The sequence below is a fragment of the Denticeps clupeoides genome, chromosome 7, assembly GCF_900700375.1.
Source record: "Denticeps clupeoides chromosome 7, fDenClu1.1, whole genome shotgun sequence".
NCBI lineage: Eukaryota > Metazoa > Chordata > Actinopteri > Clupeiformes > Denticipitidae > Denticeps > Denticeps clupeoides.
Window position 1 is genome coordinate 22066372 of NC_041713.1, and position 19183 is coordinate 22085554.

The window sequence follows — 19183 nt, forward strand, 5'->3', positions numbered from 1 at the left end:
ATTGATAGAAAATCTGGCATATTACATGGTCCTTTGTTCAGCATGTAGTAGAAGCACTGATTTGGTCTAATACAGGCACAAATCTATTTGGGAAAGATGTAACAAGTTTTCCACACCTGGATTTGAGGATCCTCTGGAGAAGGTTTTTGTCCAGGATTTGTCCCTGTACTTGGCTGCATTCATCTTTCCCTTGATTGTCGTCCTGTCCCTGCAGCATCAAAACACCCCACAGTGTGATGCTGCCAGGTGATGAGCAGTGCCTGGTTTTCTCCACACATACGGTGTAGAATTAAGGCCAAAAAGTTTTATCTTGGTCTCATCAGACCAGAGAATCCATGCAGGCTTTCATGTGTCTTACACTGAGGAAAGGCTTCTACAACTTTGTCCCATCTCCCGACTGCATCTCTGTAGTCTTCGATAGCTCCAATAGCTCCGGCCAGTTCTAGGAAGGGTTCTGGTTCTCCCAAACGTCTTCCATTTAAGGATCGTGGAGGCCACGGTGCTCTTAAGAGCCTTAAGTGCAGCAGAAATGGTTTTGTTACCTTGTTGCCTTGCCACAATTCTGTCTCTGAGCTCTTCAGGCAGATCTTTCAAGTCCAATCAGTATAATCAAACACAGCCGGACTCAAATGAAGGTGTAGAACCATCTCAAGGATGATCAGAAGAAATGGACAGCACCCAAGTTAAATATATGAAAGGGTCTGAGTCTTGGGACCATGTGATATTTCAGTTTTTCTTTGTTAATGAATCTGCAAAAATGTCAACAATTCTGTGTTTTTCTGTGTGTACATTAATGAGGAAAGAACTTGCTGAAAAAATCTGAATATTAAACAAATATATTAGAATATTTACAAGAGACACAACAATTAGATTTATTTAAAGCTTTCGAAGTCGGTTATAGAAGGTGGGCACGTGGTAAATGTCACTGTACCCTGAGTTTATGGACTATTAAAATATTTTTTTCCTTCTAAAACCACCCATTTATGTCACCATTATGTCACCATTATGTGGAATTCAGCACCATGTAGTGTCAGGAAAGAGCCATCGTAGGGTTCTGAGCTGCTCTCTGAAAGCAGCTGCTGTCCTCCACTTTGATTGGCTTATGAGAGGCACCATAAAAGGAAAACCCTGCAAAGTGGCTTAAGCCTGACAAATATCACTCGGGCTTAGAAGACGAACTGAAACACACAGAGTCAGTCTTTCTTGTACACTGTCAAACGTTTCCCATGCGGTGTGTTCTGTCTTTACTGGTGAAATGTCCCTGGAGCAGGCTTGTATGTTGAGGGTGTTGCTGTCCTCAGCTAAATAAAGTCCTGACAATATGTTTCATCCCTCACAGCTACAGTGGTGTGGGGTTACTTCTCTGGCGCAGTGATGCCGGACATTCCGCTGACGGACACGTGTTGGACACCCACTGGAGGTGACACGTCTATTGAGGATCATGTTTTGCATTACCCCAACAGGGCTGACATTTTGACGTTGACATGGTGGTGTCCTGAACGAGTGTACTAGTCTGCTGATGTTTTGTAAGTGAAGCTGACTTAACGGAATTTTATATTTGCCCCTTCTGCTTTTAGGAACACTCTTGCTGTATACTGTATAAAGTACACTGCACTTTACACTACTCTGCGCTATGGGCAACTACAGCTCTGCTCTCACTGCAGGTAAGGTGGCCATTTCATATCCTGTACTTTTACCAACAGAGTTTTATTTTTGGTGAGGAACTTTATGTTCTTCTGTTTAATATTGCTTTATAATGAAAAAAAAATGAGAACGTATAGAAAGAGCACACAGACAATCAAGACAAATGGTTCAAAAATATGCTGTGCACAATTATGTAAATTTTTTCTGTAGTAACCATATTCATATTGCATTTATATATTGCTGATCTAACAGTGTTAGTTATCCCCTTTTGTACTCTCCATTTAGACATTGAACACTTTGACTCCATTATTGCTCAGTCTGGAAAGCCAAGGCTGCACAAATCCCAGTCTGAGGTGCTTTTGACAGTAAGTCATCTAACATGTTTGGAATATTAATAATATAGAATATAATTAGTATAGTTGTGTTCTTCTCACAGATTGTGGTTGAGTTTGGGTTGCGGTGACGAGTGTCTTTTGACAGAATGACTCTCATCTTTGTCAAAAAAATCCAATCAAAACGTACTTGCAACTTATCTAATATACAAAGCATAAAACCAATAATTACAAAGGGTGTAACTGATATTTAACCCCACAGTCATCTTTCAAAAACGTAACGGATTGCTGTTTATTCATTTTATATTAGTATTTGCTGGTTTGTGGTGAACTAAAGTCTCCTTAACACCCTCATGACAGCTCATTTCAGGGCAGTGGTTCTTTTAACATTCCTGGTGTCTCTGGGCCACCAGATGGCAGCACATCCAGAATCAAGCACTGGTCCAGAAACAACAGGCTGAAAATTACAAATAATTTCTGCTCCCTGAATCTCTGAGTTTGGTTTAGTTCTGAAATGGTAAGAATGGTCCGCGTTGGGTCGGACTTAATAAGATAAAGTGCTTTAGGGTCAGCCTGTGGGTGTTTTAGATAGACTGTACCATGTGTAAAGTGGAGGTCCCTATAAGATGTCCCTAAAAGACCTGGCATTAGTGTGGTGGATGTACATCCAGTATAGGCTTACAAACTCTGCTCTTGTTCTGCAGGACTCAGGCTCCAAGGCCAGCCTTCCTCCCAACCCATCCTCAGCCTCCTCCTCATCCCTCCAGGCATGTGGCTCTACGGTCCTTCACTCTTCACTGTCTTTGTTGTCTGAGGCGTTGCACTCTCCAGCATCCTCTACTTTCAGGACAATAAAGCCAGGTCCCCAGGAACCTCCGGTGCTGCAGCAGATGAAACTGCAGCTACATGACCTGAAAGAGGAGCTGGATCTGCTCAGGACACAGCACAAGTAGGGATCTCAGCTTTTGTCTAGCTATGAATCATAAAATAATGATAATAAGGGGAGGCCACTTATGAAATATAATTTTAAATCTCATCAAACTAGTGCTCACCATGAGTAAAATATGGAAATTACAGTGTGTAAATTCAAAATGTTCATAACATTATTTACAGTCCCATTTTGCTTTTAGTTTTCAATACATTTTTGATCATAGAGCTCACACAGCTAATTATTGCAGCTTCTTAAAATCCTAGGGAGTAAAAACATTCAAAGGGAACCATGAACTATGTAGGGAATGAGGGGCCAGAGGTTCATCATTTTGCCAAAAGTTCATAAACCAAATTACCCATCCAAAATTGTGGTGTGCAGAAAAGGGAAATAAAAATGAGCTTAGCACGAGATTCTAATTATTGTAGGCTGTTATACTCATTGTTTTTGGTTTACTGTAGGCTCATGACTATTTCATTAGTAAAACTTCCAGAGTAGCAGCAGTAGATATTTGTGGAGTTTACTTTACTGTCACGATGGCTGGACATGGCGAGGAAGAAGGACGCATACGCACAACGTCACGAAACAGGGGGTTTCACACATGGTGGCCAGGCCAGGGGAAACATCACCAAACAATGACCCGACGGCAAACAGACACGAACAGGGCAGCTTTATACAACCATACACAGGTGATAACAATCAGGAAACATAATAACACAGGACCAACATGAAACTCCGGTCCGGACCCCTGCCAGGCCGGATCATGACAATTACACATGGAGACGTTATGTCTGTATGGATGACACTAGAGAATGGAATGCACTTATAACACAATTATTGAGTATATTAGCATAACATAAGATTTGTACTAAACAACTAAATACTTTAACATTCACTATTATCGCTGCTTAATCATTGCAGCACTCATCTAGATTGATCTTTATGATTAAAAGTATGGGTGTAACAAGACATGCAGCTCAGCTCACAAAACACAATTTTGGATTCATGAGAAAAAGATTTTGAAACATTTTTCAGGCTCAGTTGGCCATATTTGTAGTATGCAGTACCACATTTACCGTTTACTAACTTTTGGGGTTTGACTCACCAGTTGAACGGAAAGTGTCTTATTATGATGGAAAAATCATAGTGGAAGAAGAAACTGGTTACAAAGTTAAACTACAGTCCTTAGATAGATTATTGGTTAATCTCAAATAGTTTCATCAGTAATATTTACAACTGTGAGATGACAAATTGATCCCTATTATTGTGCAGAAATGAGTATACATCTAGAAATGTAATAATTGACTGCTTAGTTAAGCAGTTGTTGAAAAAGATATCTGATGTGTGTGTGTGTATATATATATATATATATACACACACACACACACACACACACACACACACACACACACACACTATTTAAATAATGCCATTTAAATATGGTACAACAGGTTGCCATGTGCAGAAATAAAAAACTAAAAAACAAAAGTGACTTATCAACGAAGTAATACATACAACTGAATAATCTTCAGTTCCAGTTTGATGACATTATTTGGAAAAAGTGAGAACAGCTAAAACATGATTGAGGAATGGGGCCCACTTGGTGGCGCCATATCGTAGTCTTGTCTGCCTATCCACATTTCACATAATTGGTATGATTAATTAAGCCCAAACCTTCCTCATTCTCTTGTCACTCGTCTTTTGTGGTTGTCTAAGACCTGCATTGTGTGTTTCCTTAATGAATTTCTCATTTCTCAAAAAATTAAGTTGAATAAGATTGACAAAAAAATTACAAATGACATAACCTACCTTTTTATAACTCAGCAGCAAACCTTCCTCCTCCCTCTCATGTTAATTGTTATTGTTTTTATTTTTGTTTAATTATTTGGTTAATATTAAATTATTATTCCTTTGTTTTAGGAGTTAAAAAGAAATTGTATTAACAATTCCTTCTTAAGATTTTGTATTTTTATGTTTACATATTCAATGAAAAGAACAGAATTCCCCCAATTTAATGCCTGATGAGAATTTTTATTACATTTTAAAATCACAAGATCTGAAAATGACGAAAAAAACCCAGCATTAACTCAAGGTCTCAGATAGTGGCAGCACAGGGCTGCTGGTTGTGACTTTTTAATCTGAAACACTTACAACATCACAAAGCATTACTGGGGCCTTCATGAAGACAATGTATTTCTGTGTTTCAGAAAGGAGATAAAATTTCTGGTGAGTGAGCTTGATGAGGAGAAGAAGGTCCGTCTGTCCCTCCAGGTTAAAAAGATTTTGATTGATTGTAACGAGAACAAACCTGTGAAAATCGTTAGGGACATTAGGGATCTAGCAGCAACAGCATGCTGTTCATTCATAATTATGTTGAATGTTGATCTCAGACTATGATCTCAAGGCAGCAGAATTCTTTGGTAAATGACTATGCATGCTATCGTCTCTGAAATCTCTGCACAGTTCAATTGATTCTTTGCCAAAAGTTCAAAACCTGATAAACTGAAGTTTATCTATTGGATCATTTTAATTATCCAAAAACCATACACATTACACCTTTAGCAATTATGGCTCTAATGTTCATGTTACAGATGGAGGTGAAAAAGATCCAGAAGCAGCTGGCCAACATGTGAGGAGCTGGAGCCCAATATAAAAGCACCACTCAGAACAGGGAATCTCATTTGCATATAGAGCAAAGAAGACTTGGTGAGCTCATAACTGGACTTAAAACAGCAGTGGCGAGTGCTTTCTGGAGTCATTCAGAGTGACCAAGAGTTCCTCGCCTGGGACTCATCCACCCAGCAGCATTGTTCATGGAGCTTGCAGGTGGAACAAAAATGACTCAAACCCAGGCCCTGCACACATTCAGTACAATCACTTGTCCTGCGCACAGATGACACAGATTGATTCATTAGATTCGCTCAAACTGGAAATGCAAATAACATGTCATGTTGTAAAATGTAATACTGCAAAATAATGTAAATAATACAAAATAATAAGAGATTAGACACAAATCTATGTAGTGTAATATATTAAGTAAGAATGTTCTAGAAAGAACATTGTATGATTTGATAAAGCAAGACACTGAGACGTGAATATTTATGCGTTTTACAGTTTGTACAGCATGTATGTATTCACTCAATGTAAATTCATGTCATTTGTTTACAATTAATCAATGACAGCACTTACAATTTGTCATATAAACAAAATATGTATATTTAAATATTATCCATTCATGAAAGCATTAATTTATATTACATAAATTCTATTACATTGACCTTAAGATTTTATAATAATAACTGGAGGTGTGGACAAAGGTGTAGACTAGTCATCAATGACTTGAGACTTAACATGCAGCTCATTAAGTTGATGCCTTTCAAATAAAACTGACATTCAAATGTTTATGAATTTTTGTCAACACTTTACTGTGCTTTCAAAATTCACAGTGCTCTGAATGACACATAGTGCTCTTACTGTTACTCAGTTACCTATTTTTGACAAGCACTTCCACTTCCGTGGAACCCAAAAGTTAAAGAAAAAAAACAAAACAAAAACATATTTACAAGAGGTGACATTTAAATGAGAACAGATGAAATTCCAGATTAAAAAAAATAAATTCTAAGCTTGTTCATGCTCCACAATATTTTGTCTTTTAGAATTTAAAATATTTTAATTCACATTTTGAAAAGCTGATGTAAAGTATGAAAAGCCCTCATAACCCCTACAACCCCCCCCCCAAAAAGTGACTTGGGCTGATCCCCCCACCGCGGGAACATTGGAACCCAGTGGTCCTGCAGTCCAGAATAACAGGGACATTGGGGCTGGAGAGCCAGAGACCTCATTTCCTCCAGGAAAACATGCTAGAGACAACACAAATAAGAGAGGCAGAGAAGAAGACAGAGAGAATGGAGATGAATTCTGGACCAGGGTGACCCTCTGGTGGCACCAGGTGATTTGAACTAGAGGAGACCCTTCAGTTTCTGATGGGAACGTAAGAACAGGAGTTATGGTGAAGGAACCAGCGTAAACCTGGCAACCCTGCTGAAGCCAAAAGAATGGAGGAAAGGCGGGGCTGGGCCCCGAGTGAAGCCACGAGGCACAATCGCACACAACATGTTGCTATTTATTATAAAGTGCACAAAACATGAACCAAAAACAGGCACAATAGTAGAAAACAAACTGAAACTCCTCTTCACAAAAGAATGTCTTTATAGGGGTCCTTTGTTTGAATTGTCCTTAACTTGAGAATGATGCTATAAAACATTCATGTAACATTCTTCTTCTGCTTTATAGTGCTGCAGCGAATACACAAAGAAAAACAAGGACACGAAGACAGAACACTCACGCCAACACCGCCAACTATATGTGAAACTATGCAACAACTTCGACTGTCGTAAATCATGTAAAGGTCCCATGACATGAAAATGTGACTTTGTGAGATGATTTAACATTAAAACGAGTTCCCCCGGCACTGCCTGTCCGGTAGTGGCTAGAAATGGTGGTAGGGGTAAAGATGCTTTTCACCGTTCACAGAGCACTGTCGTAATACGGAGGAAAGGTTACCTCCCATTTCTCATGCTTTACCCGCCCAGAGAATTTCCCACCCCGCCCCTAAAAAGTAGCTCCACCGACCGCCATGGCTTGAAAACGCGTGACGCATTGCAGTTGCTCACTGATTGGATGTAAAAATGAATGCAAATGTATTTATTTTTAGTTCGGTCACGTGAGACTGTGAAGAACCAGCGGGTTCAATCATTTTTTTCTGGAGAATCGCAGACACGACTTTCTGACTGCGCCAAACATTATGGTCGATGACATCATTTCCGTGAAACTTCTACAGGCCGCTCTCCTCCTCATCCCACCTCTTATGGAATGAGATTTGTGCCCCGTGTTACGTTTACGCTGCCTGAGGATGCGGCTGGACTTCTGGCACAGTTGTCTTGTATAAAGCGCGTCTCTTGTGCCACGGCTCTTAATGTATTAGCCACATATTCCAGGGAATGAAGCTGCCACTCAAATACCTGCCGGCCAATGAGGCGATGCCCCACTCACACAAGAAAACTGCCAGCAGTCAGTCACGCCGAATCTTCAGGCAGCGTAGACGTAAAAGAGCAAGATGGCCCTCGCTGGCTCCCAGCGGAGGTGGACCACATGCGCCCTCCACTTACCCTCCCCTGTTGCGAATGGCTTTTACTTTTTATGTTGCGTAGATAACATGAAAAGTAAAAGCACATGTGCTTTTTTCCCCCTCTCACCCCATTGGAGTACAGTCTGGGGTTTTCTTTTTGTTCTCCTCCGCCATCCTCATGTAACCTCCGCCTGCTTTTCTGATCTCATCCCCCATCTTTCTGACCTGGCCACCCCCCCATTTACTGTGTTGGTCTGGTCGATGGCCAGATTTTTCCAGTAGTACTTGTACTTTTGACATGGTATATAGCAACAGCATTAAAGGGTTCCTATCAATCAATCAATGTAAGCAAAAACAAAAACTCTCCTCCTCATTTGCATTTAAAGCTACAGACGTTGAAACGGCGCGTCCTGGGAAATCTCATTGTGGGACTGGCTCAAAGAGGCTGTAATTCTGCACCACGCCTGAATCTCGGAAAGAGACTTCAGATACAGTATTAGGGGACACTAAGACCGATATAAATGTGATGGGACCTTTAACAAATTAGGAACATTCAAATAAACTACACAATATGAACAATAATTAGTATAAATATGAATCAAAATAACTCAACACCGACCCCTGCCCGAGTTTTCCCACCTCCGTACATTTGAATGTAACTGAATGGCTGGGGATGGACGTCTTTTTTTTGAGTCTTGTTGCCTCTCTAGGTTTCTTCAAATCTTTGCTCGGGAAGCTTTATCTTGCTGCTGCCATCTGAGGTTGCTTCAGTTGTCCAGATAGTTAGGTGTATAAGTGCGTAAAAGTTCATAAAGGTCGTTTCTGCTTTTCACCACACATGGTGGACTTGTCACACTAGAAAAATGCAGAAGGGATTTTGAGTAGAACCTGGGTGGCTGTATCCTAGTGGGTTAGACACACGCCCATGAACCAGAAGTCACAGGTTCAAACCCCACTTACTACCATTGTGTCCCTGAGCAAGACATTTAACCCTGAGGAGGGGGACTGTCCCTGTAATTACTGACTAAGATGCTCTGGATAAGGGCGTCTGATAAATGCTGTAAATGTAAATGTTATGCAGCTAAATAATTTAGCTTTACTGAGAACTAAAAAAATATATAATTATAGACTTCACATCTTCACAGCTAACTTGGATAGACCAGGGATGTTTGGATTGTCCTGGAGAGAAATCATCTCAGGAGGTGTCAAACCATTGTAATGGCAGTTTAGAACAACTGATCCACCCTCAGCAGGCTACAAAACTTAAAAGTTAAAAGTCCAATTTTCTTCTTTCATTTTCTTCTACTTTCCTGATCTTCAGAAACTGAAGACTCTACATGGAATAGGTCTGAAGAATACATCCTTATTGTGCTCCAGCAGCAGGTCATAGCGACACATGGGTCTAAAGAGAGTTTAAAAAAAAAAAAAAGAGAGAGAGAGAGAAAATCTACAGTAAAATATATATAGCATCTGTCAACATTGTAGTTATGTAGCATTGTGTAGCTCTCTGAAAACAAGAGGAAGGGAACAACCGAAGGGCCTCAGCAATACAAATTGATGACTGGGTGGCATCTAACCTGAGATTGCTCTGTATGGGCGTGAGCTGGATTCGGAGTAGGCGGAGTTTGTATCGTGGGCATAGTAAGTTTCCTGTTCGGAACCTCAAGAGAACCTTCTCAACCTTCTGCAGGCCCTGGTCAAACTGGGCCAGTAAGGTTGTCTTTGTGTACTGCTGGAACTCAGAAGCAGTGCTAATAGAGATAAAGAGATATAGAAAGTTCTGAAATGGATCATTACATCTATGTTTGTGAGTTTTGTGGTGGTTGTTAGCTAGCTTTTCTCTCACTGGTCGATTGTTGCCTCAGTCTCCTGCTCCTTGCCGTACAGTTTAAGGGTAATATATGCCTTCTTTGTTTCCTGATTCCAAGTGACAATTTCCACCTTGTACAGAGTTTCTGTTGTAGTAGAACATGAAAAGTATTTCTGATGTCTGAGTAATTATTGTATTATTTCAAGTAAAGAAAAAAAGATCTTCTGAAGTGATTAACTTACTGCAGAAAGGATGCAAGCTGTTGGTGGTGAAGTACACTGAGGTTTGGTTCAACTGCAGCAACCTCTCTTTCCAGTGAAGGACATCATAACCTGGGGAATTATGCATATATTATTAGGATTTTGCTTGAAAACAGTAGGATATATGAAAAACTGTTTTGCTTCGCTTTGTTAATTTATTGAATCATTTAATCCCATCCTGTTTGTTTCATGAAAATTGAAACATGGTGGACCTCATGCTGTGTCAGAGAGGTCTGTGACTTGTGTATTTCTGACCATTTTGTGGTTTTATCTCATTTTATGACTGATCTTGTGCCTGACGTGCAATGTACACATGACTAACCACTTAACTTCCTCGTGGTTTTCTGCAGCTTTTACCAACTCTTGGCTCCATACATGGGATCAGCATTATAATGCTTGACTATTTTTTACCTCTGTTGTATGCACTTACTAGACCTGGTGGCTCCATTTCAGTCTAACTGTGCTACGGTTAGGACAGAGCAATTGTTAAATGACATGCTCTCAGATGCACTTGTACACGTTCTGTGAGAAAATAGAAGAAGGATAGTCTTCAAGTTTCCTTGGACATCCCATTGGACTAAAAAAAGCCTGTTAAAGCTGAAAAACACATTTCAAAAAATCGAACCATGTATCTAATCATGTATCTTAATTCTCCCTGACATCCATGTGGATCTGTAAGCATCGAGTCTTCTCCTTCATAATGTGAAAAATGTCTTAAATAGGGTACTAACCCTGTCCTATCCAAGCAAAATAATCAAACATGTACGTCCCCACCGCCTCCTACTTATACAGCATTGAATACCTCCTTGGTCCTTGTATTGTTGACCATATAAATCTAGCTGTGTTCCAGCTGACTTCAAACTGTCATACATCGGCTTATTAAAATGTTGACGCAGTGCTTTATTCAACATTAGGCCTAGATCTACAAGCTGCCCTTTCTAGAAGAGTGTTGTTGAAGAGCAACTGCAGATACTGCAAATATCGGCTAGCATAGTTGCAGATTCTGCTGTTCTTACAGTGTCGCTATAGTAGACCATAACAATCTTAAATGACGTTTGTGAGCTGTGTGAGGGCATTTAGGGCATTGCACTTGCTTGGTTCAGGTCCTGCTCCTCCATTCATCTAGGCTATGACTGCTCTGCCTCTGGGTTCTATTTTAGACCATTGTTTTTGAGATCAATATTCAGAAAATATCTCCTTCCATTGGTTTGGTGATGATTTACAGATCTATATGCTCATTTTAGCTAATAGCTCTGTTTCAGATAAGTAATTGGAGAACTGTGTTAAAGACACACATTCTTTAATGAGATTTCTTAATAAAAAAAGAAGGCTTCACCTTCTCATTGAATTCAGCTGCTAACTGGAGCAAAATAGCATGATATTATTACTCTGGGTTCATTGAAAACTTTAAGCTGTTGCTAAAAAATGACAGGAGGCGTTAATTTACCAAATACTGGGCATCCACCATCCTTAAACTGGTCACAGTCCAGGCATTTGGCATCCAGGAAATCTTGGTAAGACCTGCAGGGGTAGGAGGTCATGTTGCATGTTGTATTCTTGATGGAGTCCAGGAAGAGGTACACAGACCTCTGGTGGTCACACTTAAAATATCCTGAACCTAAAAAGATAAAAAGAAGGATATTTGGTTGATAATGCTAATACATTGCGATCTGGGGAGATCATGAAAGTGGAGATCAGTCTATTTACTACAAAAGTGTCTTGTATCTGTCAGTATTTTTCCTCACCACCAGCTATTGTCTTGGGACACCCTGGTTGGTCAGATCCTCCATTGGCATAGTAATCAATGTGACCCAGAGGCTTCCGGAAGCCAAGAGCTGAGGGGAAGAAAAAAAAAAAAAAAAAAAAACAGAAGACAAGCACCATCTGATGCTTTTCAATTTTCTTAAAGCTGGAATAAAAATGGCTTGTAAGGAGAGGATTACCATCCATATCTGTGTGTACTACATCTACAAACTGAGCATCACTGGGGTCAAGACGTTTGTCTGTGGAGGTGTCAGTAAACTGGGGCCCAGCTGGGTCCAGCGCTGAAAGAGAAGGTGCGCTGTCAACATACAATACTGTGCAAAGGTCTTAGGCACCAATACAAATCAATGAAATGTACCCTGTCAAATATTAATCAAATATTGATTTGCCTAAACAATTTAATGCAGAATTTCCTTTTTTTAGTTCAACAATGGCATTATATCTCTAGAATAAGAGACAACGGATCTCAATTGTTCCCTTTTATCATATTGTTCTTGCACTAATACAATATTTACATTTATAGCACTTAGTAGACACCCTGTTGTTGTTACAGGGACAGTCCCCCTGGAGACATTCAGGGTTAATTTCCTGCTCAGGGACACAATTGTAGTAAGTGGGGTTTGAACCTGGGACTTTGTGGTCTAATGATTGATAGGTGAATGTGTCATCCACTGGGATTCTACCACCCTTGTAGCAGATCATTCATGTGTTTAGAGTTAGGAGAGCCAAATCCCCAGTTCTTGTAGCTGGATATAATTGAATTTTTTTCTCAAATGAAATGAAATTATTGGCACTTTTACTTTTTAAAATTATTATTTGTTTGTTTTAGATTTCGTTATGGTTCAGAGAAGATGGAAGATCTTTAATTACTTTCACAACTTTTGAACAGTGGTGTACAGTGCGGACTGAATCAGATGGGTGTGAATGAGAGTAGGAACTGAGTTGAAGGCTGAAGCTGCACAGGATCTCAGACTAACCTGTAATCCTTCCAACACGGCCTTCAAACGCTGCTCCAATGAAGCCAGAAATATGAGCTCCAAGACTGATCCCAATCAGATGGATGGAGCTAAGGGATGCTTCATGATCCTGAGGACGGGTGACAGGACTCAGTACAGAAACAGCGTCTTGAAAAAGGATTTCACCCAAAATATGGACTGAACCACAAAAAAGGTTGAACCACATTGCGACAACTGACAGCTCTCGCTCACCCTTCATCATTATGATGAAGCATGCTGATAAGCATTAAACTTATGCAACACTGCTTAAAATCAGGCAAATTCTACACAGGAGCCTTTTTTTAAACATATGCAAACTCTGTCATTATAATCAGTCTCAGAATCATGATTATGTCAATAAATTATATTCCAGCCATCTCTCAAGCAACACAGTACATTACAATGAGCAATATTAGATGCCATAGTAAGCGACACACATTTTTGGCCACCACTAGTTGAATACATTAAAGGCCATAAGGAGCCTATGTATGTAAAGGAATGTGTAAACAATATGTTTACGGAGAGACTGATATAAAAGAGGTTTCTTTCAACTTTCTTTCAGTTCAATTATCCATGTCAAGAACAATATATAAAATCAGGATTTACAGATATGGACAAATATAGAGTATGGACAAAACAACACAATATACATGAAGTGCAATACCCACAGTGTAAGTATGGAGTGTGGACCAAGTAGGACCGGATATGGATACAGTAGGTGAGCTGTTTATGAGGGTGAGGGTGATTGTGTGAGGGGAGAAAGATGTTCCTGAGTCATTTGATTCTGGTGTGCAGGACTTCTCTGCTGAAGGGGAGTAAAAAAAGTATGTCCAGTGTGTGAGGGATCAGCAATGTTTTTTCCAGGATCTTGAACCCACGACCGCTATTGTCTGTTCATGTTCCGTTTGGTGACTTCTCCAAACCAGACTGCGATGTTGGCACAAAGGACACATTTGATGACAGCAGTGTAGAACATCAGCAGCTTTTGTGGAAGATTATCCTTCTTCAGTTGCTTCAAAAAGTGCATACTTTGTTGAGTCTTTTTGATGATTGAGGAGATGTTGCGGCCCCATAGGAAGTCATGGGAAATGGTGGTACCCAAAATCCTGAATGTCTCCACAGTTGACACAGGGCTGCAGGATATGGTAGGTGAAGCGATGAGTGTGTTTAGCTGCAGGTTGATTTGTCAGCACCAAATCACCAGCCATTCAACCTCCTAACAAAACCCAGGGTTGTTAACTGAAAGAAGTGCAGTAACAAATCCCCAAATCCCCTGTCAGCATCACTTTCCTGCCTCGCAGAGAGCCTCTGTTCCTCCAACCAGAAAAAAAATCTTTCTGGCTTAATAAGATATTGAGGAAAATCTTCTTGGAGAAGACTGCCTGATGGGTAGGATCTCTCCTCTAGTGAAAGTAATGGAATTATTTAACAAAAGTGGTAGCATAATCCCAGAACAACTATAACAGAGATCTTGTTTGTGATGTCTGCTGGTGGAGCCATGAGCAAATGGTTTTTAGGAGCAAAGAAAACAAAAGAACACGAAAGAAAAAGAACCTGGAGTTCAATGTTGCCAGATTGGATAGTTTTGCATGGGATATTTTTGGACAAATTGCCAGTCTATAATTGGTATTAAGGAGTATTTTAAGTAGTTATGGCTATTAAACCATTTCAGCATTTTTTTTTGTGTTCTTGTAATAGTTTCAATGATTATGACAACTATTTATCTGGCAACAGTACCTGCTTTGTGACATTGATGGGAGCGGGATTAATAAGGAAGTAGGCTGTATAAAAAATAGGGTGCAATCAAAGTATAAGTAGTTCTTTTCTCCTCACTACAGATATTTCACAAAAACTCCTGTTTTATTCTAGACATTCTTGATGTGACATTAGAGAAACACACGGCAAATGCTATGCCTTTCAGTTTTCAATACTTCCCACGTTTATGAGAAATGATCACATGACGATTGTTTTTGCAGTGGTTTTAGTAATACTTGCTGACTCGTTGCAGACGTGGGTCCATTGCAAGTTACTGGAAACTGAAACATTACTACAGTCCAGGACCCATTTTAACATTTTCTTTGAAGAATATTTGCACTACCAGTTTGCTTTTGAAAGCTTCTTCATTCCCCATTGCAATGGGAGCATACAAACTCCGAGGTTAAATTAACTGAGTAATGTTTTGTGAACTGGGTAGTGGTGGCCTAGCGGGTAAGGAAACAGACCTGTAATCGGAAGGGAGCCGGTTCGAATCCCGAGCCGCCAAGGTGTAACTCAGGTGCCACTGAGCAAAGCACCGCTCCCCACACACTGCTCTCCGGGTACCTTTCATGGCTGCCCACTGCTCACTAAGGTTGATGATTAAAAACAGATGACACATTTTGCTGTGTCACCGTGTCCTGTGCTTGCTGTGCTTCACAATGAAACTCACTTCACTTATTCCTGTACACTAAACAGAAAATGGCACTGTTATATTTGTGGATGTCACATGAACAAGCTCTAAGCCTTTTGAGGGGGGAAAAAGAAGAGTATGGCATGCGATTACCACTGAGTACAACCCAAATTTACAGGACTCACCTGCATTTTCTTGATGAAGTCTGTAACATTTCTTGCCACCTTGGGGGTGTTTGCGACAGGCGTAAGATAGTTGATGGATGTGGCACCCCTATTCCAGTCAACCACAATGACATTGAGGTCTGCCCGATCAAGCAGCAGCTCCACAAACTCATCAATCCAGCCCGGAGGGGAGCCCGTGGGACGGTAGCCATGGATGATGAAAGTGGTGGGGCGCTTTGGTCTGAGCTGTGGCTGCGAGAAGGGATCCTCATGTTTCAGAATACGCCCGCAGGTGGAATTTGCGCGTGTATACAGCAACAGTTGCACATTCAAGCTGGTTCCGATCAGTGAATGCTGCAGACCCAGGTCTGTAAACACACCGCACTCCCCGTCCATGCCTGCAATAACAATTCACAGAAAAAAATGGCAATTCGAACATAATCTGTAAATTTGTGCTCATCTGTATCTCTGTGTAGCCTTAGAGTGTAAGCTTAGAGTACATCATCACATCAGGACACATTTTAGACATTGATGTGATTCTGCATTGAATTGTTTTTGGGAGTGATGTGAGGCTGGCTGGTTATTGGTGTATTGGTTATTTCCATGTCTGACTAACCTCATTAATTTAAGAAGTGTGTATCTACAGTGATTCCTTGTTCAGATCGTATAAATATGCATTGCATTGTTGTGCGTGTTCGCCTTACCCATGACAAGTTGATGTGAGATCCACAGCAGACCCACAAGCCTCGAATACAACATGCCTGAAACACACCACAGACACTCTCAGATATTTGTTCATTAATGATTTTGGATAAAACTGCCGGATATGGGAAGAATAAAACTAGACAGCTTGTAAGTACCATAAAAGATTCGCTTGATTTTCTGCAGAGAAGGTTGTGTGAAAAAATAATGTTAAACTCTCTAGAGAATAGTTAGCTTTTAAGTATAATCGCTAATAACCGTTTTTTTGTCCAGAAGGCATTATAAAAAAAGATGCCCACCTGGGGCAGTGGTGGCCACCGAGCAAAGCACTGCTCCCCGGGCGCCTTTCATGGCTGCCCACTGCTCACCAAGGGTGAAGGGTTAAATGCAGAGGACACATTTCATTGTGTCACCGTGTGCTGTGCTTCACAATCACTTTCACTTCACTTTAATTATGTCAGCTTGACCCTTGCTTTGCGGTGCTGGACAGAAGCAACAGAGACACCTCTCTTTGGGGGGTCTGCACAGCCTTCTACCGTGCGTCTCCTCAGAAAACAGCCCTCACAACAGAGGAAGGGGCCTTCACGCGCCCTTCACTTTCACTTTGTCAAACCGTTCAATTTATGCACTTTTTGCAGCCCACATCTAAACAGACAGCCGGACAGACACTTCATTGCCACAGGGAAATACCTCACTGCGGCAATCTAAACCGCAATGCACAAAGTAAGCGACCACGGCTTTCCCTATGCCAAGCTGTGGACTTAATGTTCAAAAGGAACCATGTAATGTAAGGGCGGCACAACCACTCCAGAAAATAGAGTAATGAAGACGATTACATGTCAATATTTAACCATAAAACTTTCTCTCAGACCCTTCAACCTCTATTAGTGTACATATGTATATAGCTGGCACTCACGCTTGTATGTTGCATACAGATAAAGGGATTTCTCTCACATTTCCAAGCTGATGTCCCACCATGGAACAGGCACGCTGAATGTGTGCACTCGCATGACCACGGTTTACGGTTTCTCGCTACGGCTCACATTCGCAACACGACAACACAGCGGCCTTCAAAGGTCATCAAACAAATGCTTACCTTTCTTACACTAAGCACCAACTTGCTCCTAAAACGAGTTATCCTGACCAGCTCTCTTCTCTGTGTTTGTAGGTGTGTTTGTCTAGACCAGGAAATGGAACCAGTTATTCTGCTTCCTGACAGAGGCTGGCCCCACCCACCTTTATAGGTGTGGAGTGCTCACATTCCACTTTTCCCCTCGTTTATCTTTGCTACTTGCTGTTAAACTAGTGAAACTGCAGCAAAAGTGCATTGCCTGACAGATATATCGCATCTAGCAGGTTTGAGGTGTTTACGCAAATGTATTAAAAATAAAATAAAAAATCTGAGAGAGCACACATGCTTAAGTTCACAGCCTTTGCTCAATCACCTTTGGCAGCAATTACAGCCTCAAGTCTTTTTGAATATGATGCCACAAGCTTGGAACACCTATCCTTGGTCAGTTTTACATCAAGTTACATCAAGTTGGATGAGAAGATTTGGTGCAGAGATATTTTAAGATCTCTCCAGAGATGTTCAATCGGATTCAAGTCTGGGCTCTGGTTGAGAGCTTTGTTTCTCATGGTCTGAGAGTCCTTCAGATGCATTTTGGCGGGCTGCCATGCACATTTTACTAAGGAGCGGCTTCCAGATGGCTACTTTACCATACAGGCCTGATTGGTGGATTGCTGTAGAGATGGTTGTCCTTCCCCTCTGTCCACAGAGAACCTCTGGTTCTTGGTCACTCTTGGTCACTCCACAGATTGCCTGGTTAGGTGGTAAAACCACCAGCCCTGGTGGTTTTGAACTTCTTCCACCAACAGATGATGGAGGCCGCTTAGCTCATTGGGACCTTCAAAGTAGAATTTTTTCTGTAACCTTCCCCAAATTTGTGCTCTGACATAAACTCTCACCTGTGGGCCCTTATATAGACAGATGTGTGTTTTGCATCCCTATCATACAAAAATATCCAATCAACTGTTTTTTCCACAGCTGCTCTCCAATGAAGATGCAGGAACATCTCTAGGATGATCAGGAAAAACAGGAGGCACATGAGCTCAAATGTGAGCTTCATGACAAAGGCTGTGAATGTACGTGTGCTTTCTCTTTTTTGTTGTTGCATTTTTAATGGTATTAAAACCATTTTGGAAGTAAGGCTGTAACACTGTAACATAAGAAAATGTGGAAAAAGTGATGCGCTGTGAATACTTCCCGTATACACTGTATTACGAAATATGGAAAAAAAAAAGTTGAATAAGTAGCTCAGAGTTACTATCCACAGAGTTACTTCCTCTAATATTGCAAATGTCACCAATTTTCTAAGTAAATATATTTCTAAAGGTGCTATGGACATGAAATTCTCACCAGATAAAATTCTCACCAGCAACAACCCAATCAATCTACACATGCCAAGAAATCATAGATATCCATAAATTAAATTATCTGTCAGAAAATGCTACTGAAATTTATTTAAAATTTCGTACAAAAGCCTTTGTAATTACAGTTTTAAGACACCTCCTGTATTGAAAGATTAAACCCATGCATTGTTCAAGTGTGAATCCCCCCATTTTTAACATAGTCTTCAAATCCAGACAATTCCATTGGTCTCTTCTGTGAACTTAAGTTCTTTCCACAGATGGACTCTTGGATGGACTGTTACCAGATGTCAATAATAATAGATAAAAATAATTTATCTATTATTTAATAAACTCTATCTGCCAGCTTGCTGGTCTGATCTGGGTCCCAGTGAATTGTCCATTCCTGATCACATGCCAGCATACAAAGCTCACCAGGAAGTCCAAGCTGGTTATACAGTTGGTGAATTTTCAATTTTCATTTTCATGTGATTCACCTTGTTGTCATAAATCATTTAATAGTTTTTAGTGATTATGAGTAATCATTGTCAATAAATCATGTTTCAAAATATCTTGTAGAATATAATCATTAATATGTTGGTTATTGTGACATCCAGGGGGCGATCATAGCAGGTGAGCCATCCAAGCTGAGCTTGGT

The 19183-nt window shown here is 40.5% G+C and overlaps 2 protein-coding genes across 4 annotated transcripts; one reads left to right on the plus strand and one right to left on the minus strand.

The window, feature by feature from the left end:
- The first annotated feature begins 1421 nt into the window (after positions 1-1421).
- LOC114794023 (SH3 domain-containing kinase-binding protein 1) lies at positions 1422-6141 on the plus strand. 3 transcript variants are annotated; one of them, XM_028986274.1, is made up of 5 exons: positions 1422-1487; positions 1578-1664; positions 1930-2009; positions 2681-2925; positions 5112-5370. In XM_028986274.1, exons 2-5 carry the CDS (start codon positions 1634-1636, stop codon positions 5299-5301), a joined length of 546 nt encoding a protein of 181 aa, XP_028842107.1. In that variant the 5' UTR covers positions 1422-1487; positions 1578-1633; the 3' UTR covers positions 5302-5370. The 3 variants fall into 3 exon arrangements, with proteins under 3 accessions (XP_028842107.1, XP_028842109.1, XP_028842108.1); XM_028986276.1 differs by adding an exon at positions 5496-6141 and having other exon boundaries at positions 1439-1664; positions 5112-5175; XM_028986275.1 differs by lacking the exon at positions 1422-1487 and having other exon boundaries at positions 5112-6141.
- Positions 6142-7545: 1404 nt separating this feature from the next.
- On the minus strand, positions 7546-17315 carry lipia (lipase, member Ia). The gene is made up of 11 exons (XM_028986273.1): positions 17213-17315; positions 16119-16175; positions 15436-15812; positions 12844-12952; positions 12046-12147; positions 11848-11937; positions 11550-11720; positions 10085-10174; positions 9879-9987; positions 9610-9783; positions 7546-9434 (listed from the first exon to the last, which is right to left on the minus strand). Exons 2-11 carry the CDS (start codon positions 16171-16173, stop codon positions 9350-9352), a joined length of 1362 nt encoding a protein of 453 aa, XP_028842106.1. The 5' UTR covers positions 16174-16175; positions 17213-17315; the 3' UTR covers positions 7546-9349.
- Between the last annotated feature and the right edge of the window lie 1868 nt (positions 17316-19183).

Excerpts from the sequence above, each read along its gene's own strand:
- LOC114794023 (XM_028986274.1), top strand. The coding sequence starts at position 1,634 with ATGGGCAACTACAGCTCTGCTCTCACTGCAG. Across the intron at positions 1,665-1,929 it reads CAGCTCTGCTCTCACTGCAG|ACATTGAACACTTTGACTCC; the intron begins GTAAGGTGGCCA and ends CTCTCCATTTAG. Across the intron at positions 2,926-5,111 it reads CTGCTCAGGACACAGCACAA|AAAGGAGATAAAATTTCTGG; the intron begins GTAGGGATCTCA and ends TCTGTGTTTCAG.
- lipia (XM_028986273.1), bottom strand. The coding sequence starts at position 16,173 with ATGTTGTATTCGAGGCTTGTGGGTCTGCTGTGGATCTCACATCAACTT. Across the intron at positions 12,148-12,843 it reads CCGTGTTGGAAGGATTACAG|CGCTGGACCCAGCTGGGCCC; the intron begins GTTAGTCTGAGA and ends CTTCTCTTTCAG. Across the intron at positions 9,784-9,878 it reads ACTGAGGCAACAATCGACCA|CACTGCTTCTGAGTTCCAGC; the intron begins GTGAGAGAAAAG and ends TATCTCTATTAG.